This window comes from Oncorhynchus kisutch, linkage group LG12 (assembly GCF_002021735.2).
Source record: "Oncorhynchus kisutch isolate 150728-3 linkage group LG12, Okis_V2, whole genome shotgun sequence".
In the NCBI taxonomy this organism is placed as follows: Eukaryota; Metazoa; Chordata; class Actinopteri; order Salmoniformes; family Salmonidae; genus Oncorhynchus; species Oncorhynchus kisutch.
Genome location: NC_034185.2, coordinates 31,795,279 through 31,805,975, shown reverse-complemented (window position 1 = coordinate 31,805,975; position 10,697 = coordinate 31,795,279). Strand labels below are relative to the sequence as shown.

Genomic DNA, 10,697 nt, shown 5'->3' with positions numbered 1-10,697 from the left:
GTATTTTGTTTGACAGAGAAATTCGCTGTTTCCATCAGGTCTGTTGTGAATGTACTTTTCTCGCAAAAAAGGTTGGATGGAAACCTTGTTTGTAAAAAGGAATTAGAGAGGAATATCTGGTCATGTTAAAAGATTACTTGAAGATGAATCTAAAATGTACTATTGCGTTCAGGACTTTTAATTATGGCTGTGACGAAACCAGTATGGCAATCATTTTTCCATGATAATTTTTTTTTAACGCTAAGCAGGCCAAACTCTTTGGTCCTCAAAAAACCTGCTGTATATAAAATATGATGTGTTCTAGATTAGAAAATAAATAAATATGACTCTGGATGATGATAACATAATGATGTTTGTATCCAACATTAGGGCTGTTTTCCTAAAGAAGTTAAATCCGCTTTGTGTTTTGTTTCCTTGCCACGATACTAACGAGTATCTCGATACTGGTATCGCCCCTGCCCTACTTTTAATGTAAAAAAAAGAATTCATCCATTTTGGAATAAGATGATTTAGGTAATGGACACAGGTTGAGAAAACAAATCCTGTCTCTGTGCTCTGTTACTGATGTACTTCTAAAAGCTTGTAAACCATCTCCATGTCAACCATTTTTATTTGTATTTCTCTTTCTCATTATTTTACCCTTCCATTCATGCCTATACTCTTTTTTTTAAATATTTTTTATATTCACACTCACACCACAGGACAGACAGCTAACCATCATCTACCATTGAAAACTTGGGGAAGAACATTTTATTGCTGGGATTTATTAATGGGTTGAAAAGCAGCAATAACAACACAAAATCCAAATGAATGTGCACAACGACTTGAGATTAGCTTAGAATGCGAACTGAACAGGACACAATCAAATATATTAAGTAATAAATAAATACATAAAAATGTGCTGCCAGCCCAAACTGTCATAAAAATGCTAGGAATTGAAATGAAAACTGCACAATAAGAAACATAAACATAAAAGAACAGCAACAACCGAAAGGAAGGAACATAGACATCACAGTAAAAACAACATAATCCTGTATCTTAGTAAGGTGCCAGTACTGGGTCTCAAAGCTCCACCAGATTCTTTCTTTATTATTAGGTTTCTCTTCACTGTTTTTATGTAAAAAAAAACAAAAAAACAAGTAAGCAATCAACATAATCCAAAATCAGGAGGCCCTAGTACAATATCGAGTGACTTCTCCCATTGGTCAAATATTCATGCGTTTTTAGAAACATCATCCAAAAATACTAGATTTTCTAACTTATCAACATGTTCCTTCTCTCCTTACAAACAAAATCCAAGTACAGCATCACTTTCTCCAGTCTTTCTCCAATGATCACTTTCTCAACATCCAAAAAAGGTTAGATTTTTTGTAATGTATTGTAGTACACCGAGAAAATAAATCAGCTCAAATGATCTGTCTGTACAATACAAACGTTATGTACAATATTGACCTGCAAAGGACGACGGCTATGATGCAATAACATATGTAAACATAGTTGTTGTTTTGACACAGTTGACTGTGACAACAGAAAAAAATGCAAATTTTAAGTCTTCGTTAGCCACATTGTTTTCAATATTGTACCAAAAATCTCTCCGACATCACGACGTTGAATAAACCTCCACACACTGAGAAATGGGACAAACAGAACGGAACAAATAACTGAATCAGTGTTCTATGGAAAACAAAATAAATTGAAATAAAAATGCTATCTGGGATCTAATGTTCTGTAAAGTATATTATAAAATAAACATAGCATTTTGCCTGCTGCATCCACTCTAGTATGGTTGAATACCCTCTTGATTGTGGATGTCGTGCATACTGTCGATTTCAAATCCTTATTTGAGACCGGTGGGGGGAAAAAAGGTTTAAAACAATTTAGATACATTACTGCACTACCATTCATTATTAAGCATCGACTGGTCAGCCCTGACAATGTCTTTCATCCCTCAAAAAACATAGGGTGGAAGAAATACACCTTAGCCACCAGACACATACCTTCCCTCATATCAATGCTAGGCATAGAAATGGAAATGTTTTATGCTAATCATGTTTTGTCTTTCAAACTTTATCTTTAACTGACCATTCGTTCTTATCTTCAGGTCCCTCACACAGATGCCAGCACCACGTCACATACATCTCACATGCATGCTCAGAATGGCCGAAATAATGGTTTGTTTTGTTATTTTACAGGTTTACAATGGACAAGGTTGTTTACGCCAAGGATCACACATCTCTGACAGTCACTTGGGAGGGATAGCGAAGTAACAGTATCTTACACTGCCAAACCTCTGGCAACGACTCCGGACAGAGCTCCGTCATCTCGTCACAACAAGGTCTCTTATAGTAGTGTCCCTATCAGCCTGTTTCTCTGTATGCTTACCATAGTGTGCTTTTAGGTCACAGTACATTTGAAAATGTTTAAACTTGGACTCATTCACTTTGAGTTCTCATGAGCAGATTTTGTATTCCTTTTTGAATTCCAGCTCCCAATATGGTACTGTCAAGTGTTTATTCCTATTTTCTCCAAACAGTTTTTTAATATTTTTTTGTTTGCATTCGGGAATGGTTGATTTTTTTCTATACATAGTATTCCTTGTCCTTGTCTTTCGGTCTCTTGCTGCTGGCTCCCTTGGCACCACTGCCCCCGCTGGGCGTTTTATCTTTCACCACGGCGCCGTTGGTCTGTGCCGAGTTGCTGATGTAATTCCGTGTCTCGTCTACCTGGTAGGAGCCTTCGTCTCTGTTCCTGTACTTGTACATGGCGTAGAGGAGGATGAGGATGCAGAGTGCTGCGGCCGAGACGATGCCCACCACCATGCCTGTTGTGCTGCTGGATTCTCGTATCACCTCCGAGGCCCCAGGGGGTACCCGTCTTACGACGGGTACGGTGGGTAACGTGGCAGGCACCGTGCGTAGCATGGGCGAGGTGATGAGAGGCCCGCGGGGCTTGGTGCCGTCCAGGTCGAAGGACGTGGTCGGTAGAGGCAGCAGGACAATGTCTGGCTGTAGGGGTTTGATCACCTCGCGGTTGTCCATTTTCCCGGCGGGCAGTTTGGGCGGCGTGCCGTCCGAGGGGAGGGATGCCTCCGCTACAGTGCCCCCGAGGTTGGGTAGAGGCGGGGTGGGTGTAGTCCTACCCGCCTCTGAGGCTTTGCTAGGCCTCAAGTCCTTGGCCTCCCACTTGGGCGCGAGAGCTTTGTAGCCACCTTCATAGGCCGACGTGGTCAAGATCTTATCTGTTACCAGGGAGAAGGTGGTGTAAAAATCTTCATCGTCAGTGGGGGGCAGGCTAGAGTCGAAAGCTTCGCCAGAGCCAAACCCCGATATCACCATTGCATCATCATCATCATCATCATCACCACCACCACCATCAAGACCATCATCACAATCATCGCTGCCTCGGTCCGACAAGCAAGGTACCCCCGCCTCAGTGGCCATGGGCAGGGACTCTTTGGTGGCCTCGATAATGGTGAGGACGGGGCGGAGGGTTGGCGGGAGGGGGATGAAAGGAGAATGGGTGGAGACAGGAGGGATGTCTATGGGATCCTCTACAAGTACGGGGATGACTAACTCCCCTCCTGTGAACAGAAACAGAAAAGAGACACGTTAGAGGACATGCATGACGTTCTGAATGCAGACAATAGCTAATCAATCAAACACCGGAAAGTAATTACAACAAACATAAAAAGCAAAGCGTAACAAAAAACAAACAAAAGGAAATCATGTCAACATTGAAGAAAAAATAATAAAGAACAGAAAATACTATACCAGTGCAAATTCAATGAAACCAGAACCAACCAACCAAACAAGACCATAAACTGAAAAGAAACAATAGCCATAAAAATGTATACATTGCATCAAAAGGCTGCAAGGGATGTGCAAGGGTGAGCCAAAATATCAAACATCCTTTTTACCACACCTAAAACTCCTACACTTCAAGTTCAATAACAAGTGTACTCTTTTTGTGAACAGAGATATCATTATCGTTGCTGGCTTTGTAGCTCTGGAACCTACACACCAGGGTGTAGCTGTATTGATTCTGTCTGGTCTAGCGTTGCCAGTGTCTGGCTGTCTGGATACAATATAAGCTTGAGAAATACACTGACTGTACAAAATGTTCTTTCCATGACATAGACTGACCAGGTGAATCCAGGTGAAAGCTATGCTCCCTTATTGATGTCACTTAAATCCACTTCAATCAGTGTAGATGAAGGGGAGGAAACAGTTTAAAGAAGGATTTTTAATCCTTGAGACAATTGAGACATGGATTGTGTATGTGTGCCATTAAGAGTTCCAAGAGGCTTCTAAACAGCTTCTACCCCCAAGCTATAAGACTCCTGAAAACCTAAACAAATGACTACCCAGACTATTTGCATTGCCCCCCCCCCCCCCACCTTTACACTGCTGCTACTCTCTGTCGTTATCATCTATGCATAGTCACTTTAATAACTCTACCTACATGTACATATTACCTCAACTAACCAGTGCCCCCGCACATTGACTCTGTACTGGTATCCCCTGTATATAGTCTCCACATTGACTCTGTACTGGTATCCCCTGTATATAGTCTCCACATTGACTCTGTACTGGTATCCCCTGTATATAGTCTCCACATTGTCTCTGTACTGGTATCCCCTGTATATAGTCTCCACATTGACTCTGTACTGGTATCCCCTGTATATAGTCTCCACATTGACTCTGTACTGGTATCCCCTGTATATAGTCTCGCTATTGTTATTTTACTGCTGCTCTTTAACTTGTTACTTTTATTTCTTATTCATGTTTTTTTAAACTGCATTGTTGGTTAGGGGCTCATAAGTAAGCATTTCACTGTAAGGTCTACACCTGTTGTATTCTGCGCATGTAATACAATTTGATGTTATTTGACATGAAGAGGGTGAATTGGGTCCCAGGCGCACCGGGTTGAGTGTGTCAAGAACAGCAACTCTGCTGGGTTTTTCACGCTCAACAGTTTCCTGTGTGTATCAAGAACGGTCCACCACCTAAAGGGCATCCAGCCAACTTGACACAACTGTCAGAAGCATTGGAGTCAACATGGGCCAGCATCACTGTGGAATGCCTTCGACACTTTGTAAAGTCCATGCCCCGACGAATTGAGACTGTTCTGAGGGCATAAGGGGGTGCAACTAAATTTTAGGAAGGAGTTCCTAATGTTTTGTACACTCAGTGTGTGTTCTAACTCAGGGGTGAGGAACTCTAGTCCTCAATGGCCTGATTGGTGTCACACTTTTTCTCCATCCCTAGAACACAGCTGATTAATCAAATGTCATTCTAAACTAAGATCATGATTAGGTGATTATTGGAGTCAGGTGTGTTAGCTGGGGCTGGGACAAAACTGTGACACCAATCAGGTCCTCGAGAACTGGAATTGCCCACCCCTGTATGAACTAATAATGCTCAAGTTTTGCTGAAAGGCAAAGATAGCTTGCTCTATAGTCTTGTAGTTTTTGTAGCTACTGACTTCTCTGCATTCCTAATATAAAGCAATAGGGCATCAGCATGAAGTGAGAAATTGCTATCCCACGTGGGTTTGGATTATTGGCCAATGTAAATAATAATGGAGATAGTGGTTAACCTTGTCGGGTTCCTCTAGGGTGCAGAGACCAGGCTAAACTTTCTGTAGCTATTGTTAGGGTCTAATTCAATGAAACCGAGCAAAATATTTCTTCTTATATTCATGTTTTCTCTATGGTGACATCAGTAGGCTTCCACCACTAGCCCCTTGCCTTTTGACTTATCTTATACAGTTACCACAATGGCACAAAGTCACCTGACAGTTCAACAACAACAACTGAATGTTCTGCTTTTATTTATTGTCAAGTGTATTATATCAGTATCAGTTACTGTATGTTTGTTCTTGGCTAGTCTTGGAACATGGAAGTTTGCTATGTATCTATCATTTCTATTACCTTCTCTTGTCCTTTATTATATTATTTTACTATTAGGTTTGTTTCTAAAAACATTCAAAGGTAACATTCAGATGTCGGTTGAATCTGCATAAACCTCTTGCCAAGGTGGCTAGCTTATACACTGCAAAGGCTCGTCACAAACAGGGCACTAAAAGAAGATGCAAATCTCTAATAACAATAAAAATGATACAAAAGAAAACAAAAGGGGAAAAAAATACGTAAAGCAAAGCAAACACAGTTCAGACTGTCAAACAGAGTTAGAGCAAACTTCTTCAACATTCACAAACTAAAGGCACAGATAGATTTATCCATAAGATGGATTAGTACGTAGAAAGAGGTGAAATAAAGTCAGCTTGAAAAATCATAATAGAGCCTACAAAAAAAAAAGTTTTCAAAAGGAAGAAAGCATACCATCAATTTTGTGCACTTACATCAACAAATTGCCCGCATGATTTTGGCAGGAAGAAAACAATTTACAAAAGAAAGTTGTGTGAGAATGTTTTTGGACAAGTTAGGTTAGTTTCTTTTGAACAATTTTGATTAATTGAGTAAGTTATTTCTCTTTTAGACAGGATGGTACAGGGAGGAAACAACACATACATCCACACATCATGACATGAAAAATAATCTTCACCATTCTGTTCAGGATTTTTTTTATTTTTAACTTTTGATATAGTCGTTTTTGTTTTTATAAAAAGAAAACTGTACATCTATAGATAAGTCTTGGCTTTGTGAGAGATAAGCTGCTTTTAAGTAGCTTCTCCATAAATATCTACAGTCTGATTATTGAGCGTTTTTTTTCTCCTTTAACTTGAACTTCGTTGTTCATTAGTTTTGAACGAATGGATGACTGTATCTTTACTTCTCTATGGAAAGGGGGTTGGGGGGGGGGGGGGGAGCGGGGAGGGAGACCTATGAACAGACTAGGTAAAAAATGACATAGATGGGGGTGAATGTGTACGTCAGTTGCCATGTCCATGTAAAGGTGGCACGAAGCGGCCGGGCGGCATTAGAGCTTTTGGCTGTAAGGAAGGGATGGGGACATACAAACCATGAGCATGTACATGCCCATATACAGAAGAGAACAGCACTTTCAACACAGTTTTTTTTTACAAACCCTAAGCTGCAACTTCTTTCTTTGCCATGCACAAATTAATAATCAATGAATTCATTCTAATCCAAATGTAATCAAAATTGCTAATTTAAATAACAGGAAAGAATATATCAGTGTAAGAACAGCTTTGAAACAATTTGAAACAGATAGTGGTGAGGATACTGCATTTGAGTTTTTTTCAATTTTTTCTTAATAAAATGATTTCGGAATCTGTTATTGTACAATGGGTCAGGTGTTTTGGGGAACCAATCAGAGCTGTGGATTTCCAACCACAGTTGACCAATCAAAATCATTAAGAAAAAATGAAGCAATGTACTCATTAAGAATTAATGTCTTCATAACATTATCAATAGTACTTCTAAGCTAATTATCAGATTGTAAAAGAGGTAATTTGGAGCAATTTCAGTAATTAACATAGATATCCACATATATGTATATTTACATATATGTACAAACAGACAAATCAAAAAAAACAATTGGCAAGCAAGAAATTCAAAGCATAAAAAATTCTCACACACTATCAAAGATGAACAACCAGAAAGCACACACTGAGGCAGACGTAGAGAGGAGGGACAGTTCGTAGGGGAAATTGTCACCACCTTCATATAGTAACTAATAATAATAACATTATTATTAGTTATTTCTTTATGAAATACATATCTGTTGTTAGTATTTTTAAAACACAAAACAGGCGTGCAATCTGGGTGTACGTCAGAGAGAGGTTAGGTAATATTGGACATGTTTATATATTTGTTGTTTTTACCATTAGATTCATGGTTAGTGCATGCTTTAAGTAAGTTGCATTTAGGGAGAGTAATATACAGTAACAGTACAGCAAGCTGGGGGTCATGGTGTCAGGAGGGGGTTAAAGGTCACTAGAGGTCATTTACCAAAGGCTGTAGGGTATATTGTTTCAGGCAAAGAACCATTTACTATTACTTACATTAACCATCTGGTAGGAAGAAGGAAAACCATTTGTCATAGTCTTTACCTAATTAATCAACTTGGAAGTTAATTAATTAATGTCGTCTTTTATTACATTTAGTTTAGTTCAGTTTTATGCTAATGCATATCCAACAGCCTTTGCTTGACAGATAAACAATGTTCCGAGGATGTTCCACAAGAGGGCACAAGGAGATGGGGCTATCCAGACCCCATGGGGACAAGAACATTTCTTTTTAGATCTATAGTCCAGGTTCTTCTGCTTTTGGCTCTGGAACAGTTCTCTGAGAGACGTGAGTGGATGAAATGGTATATTTAGGTTTATCACTATCGCTTTAATATCTTTAGTGTTATTGGTTGGTACTTGCCTTATGATGTCAATGTGCATGTCACGTTATTTAGCCAACAACATACAGGTTCCGTGGATCACCGCCAAGCCCAGGTGTGTAGTCTAGAGACAATGTACCCTGCTCTGTACACCAATTCAGCGTTTCTGTTGCCATTGTGTGGCTATGGTAATGTTTTAATCAGGAATCGGCTAGCTGCCTTGTTGGATAAACAGTAGCATCGCTCACTAAGTGATTTCAGAGTCTGTTTATCTCCATCTACCCTGTATCGTCTTGGCCTTGTTTGCATCCGTACGCTCACTCCTTCATTCCTGAACATCTAAAAGCTTTTGGCAATTGTTAGCTTTCCTGCTAGATCAACAAAACCTTTGCATCCCATCCGAAGGGAGCTGCCTGGGTGTGAGAGAGAGTGTGTGTGTGTGTGTGTTTCTGAGAGGTGTGTGTGGCTCTGGGAAGCAAAAGCCTGCCAGAGGACCTTGACGTTTTAGTAAACACTTTAATCCTCCGCGTTAGCTCTCTTACTAGCGCTGCACATTTCACAGTGTTTTACCTCAGCGCAAACACTGCACGTTCTAATGAGTTTGCTTAACGAGACGCCGTTCGTATTCGTTTTCTCAGCTAATGTCAAGACGGAGGGGCTTTGTGCTAAGCCTACAGTGTACACTTCAGCAGACCTGGAGGTACACTAGTTAGTGTTTCCTTTCTCTTTTTCTCGCTCTCTTTCTTTCTCCCATGGTGATGAAGTCTGGAAAGAAAGCCCCGAGACTAAATGGGGAAGCAGCATGATGCACTAACATTCTGACGCCATCCTTTAAAAACAAAGTGTTCCTTCAGACAGACGAACGCTGTGATGTAGGATGAGTCATACTAGACGGGACAAAAGCAGATTGAACAAGACCGTTCTCGACCTCACTAAATCAACTCAAATGTTATTGGTCACGTACACATACAGTACATCCACCCCGATCATCCTTAGGGAACCAGGATGTTGGTCAAGATCTGCAGAGAGCTGCAGTAACTCTCCTCCCCAAGTTTCAGGTTTTATTAGCCGTATGTCCAGGATACACGCGGTAGTTGGAGTAGTCAAACCGGTCTCACCAAGCCACACCCATCCCACTCACGTGACAAGGTTCAGAGCGAGAAAGTGTAGGCTGTATAGAAATAATGACACTAAAATAGAAAAAACACAAAACAAAATAGGGAGGATTTCCATCAGCCTAATCAAGGTATAGATTGCATCTTACATACCAGTGTTCAAACTTGTAAACAAGGCTGCATGGGATTTCTGTTCATGTGGCAATATCGGCTTTAGGTATAATGCCAGGAGCCACTTCTTGATTTGACAGCTCTAATGCAGTTCCACCTCCGACACCGCCAAAACAACTGCTATGCGGATGTCGGCTAAAGCGGATCTGATTGAATCCAGCACTTACTGTCAGAGCATTATAAAGGGATATACAGCACCTGGGCTTATTATAACATACAGGTACATCGTGGGAAGTCTGAGCTTTCTACCAAGCATTAACTTAAAAGTTCATATTTTCCGCTTGAGGTAAATCTCAGCAGCATACATTTAGGAGAAGATTGACAGCTTGTCAGAATACAGACAGCAAGAAGACTTCACCAGTTTGTGAGGAAGCACCAATGTCCTACTTTACAGGGGTGGGGAGGGGGGTTCATGGGGGTGTCCCTTATCCGGGCGTGTGGGTGGCACATGGCAGATAACCCAGGGGAGAGATTTTACTTTCAGGGGGGTGTCCTCCTGCCCTATCCCTTAATGGCAGATAGCTAGGATGTTTTTTTTGTCAGATTGTGCTGTCCTTTGTAGGACAGTGTGGCAGGCTGGCTGGGTGCACTCCGACCTATTAAATTGGCATCCTCCAGCCAGCCACCGCGGTGTAAAGCAGCAAAGCAAGTCCCCTGTCGGCCGGTCGATTTGTCGAAGGGCCATTAAGCTCACCTCACCGCTCCGATGACATGTCAGCTGAATAACCATTAAACTGATCTGGGGCCTGTGTCGAAGTGACAGTCAGCCCGACGGGGCCTGACGACAGCAGCTCCAGCCAGCCAAGGTCCACCGTAATGCCACTAGGCGGGAGAGAGAGAGAGAGTCACTGCTCCATCCCGCTCACAGTTCACTCTCTCCTCATCGCGCCCGTCGCCCACCTGACGCCCCCGCTTCGTCCTGGTCCTTCATATCATCAGCACTACCATCAGCGCTACGATAAAGAAATCATGGGCTACATCGCTCCCGATCTAACACAGCCTACTCAATGGCTTTTCTTTCCCTGTTTCCCTGCCGACTCATGTGTTAAAGAGACATGCAGAATTAGGTTAGTCCTCCATTAGATCGCTGGGCCTA

At 41.4% G+C, this 10,697-nt stretch overlaps 1 protein-coding gene across 1 annotated transcript in view; it reads right to left on the bottom strand.

Annotated features, from left to right (window-relative positions):
* Nucleotides 1–744: 744 nt before the first annotated feature.
* The window catches only part of LOC109901393 (neurexin-3b), a 524,234-nt gene continuing 514,281 nt past the window's right edge, over nt 745–10,697 (bottom strand). Inside the window, exon 25 of the mRNA XM_031837378.1 lies at nt 745–3,577. Coding sequence (XP_031693238.1) covers nt 2,580–3,577 — 998 coding nt within the window. The 3' untranslated portion in view covers nt 745–2,579. The remainder of the gene's footprint in view (nt 3,578–10,697) is intronic.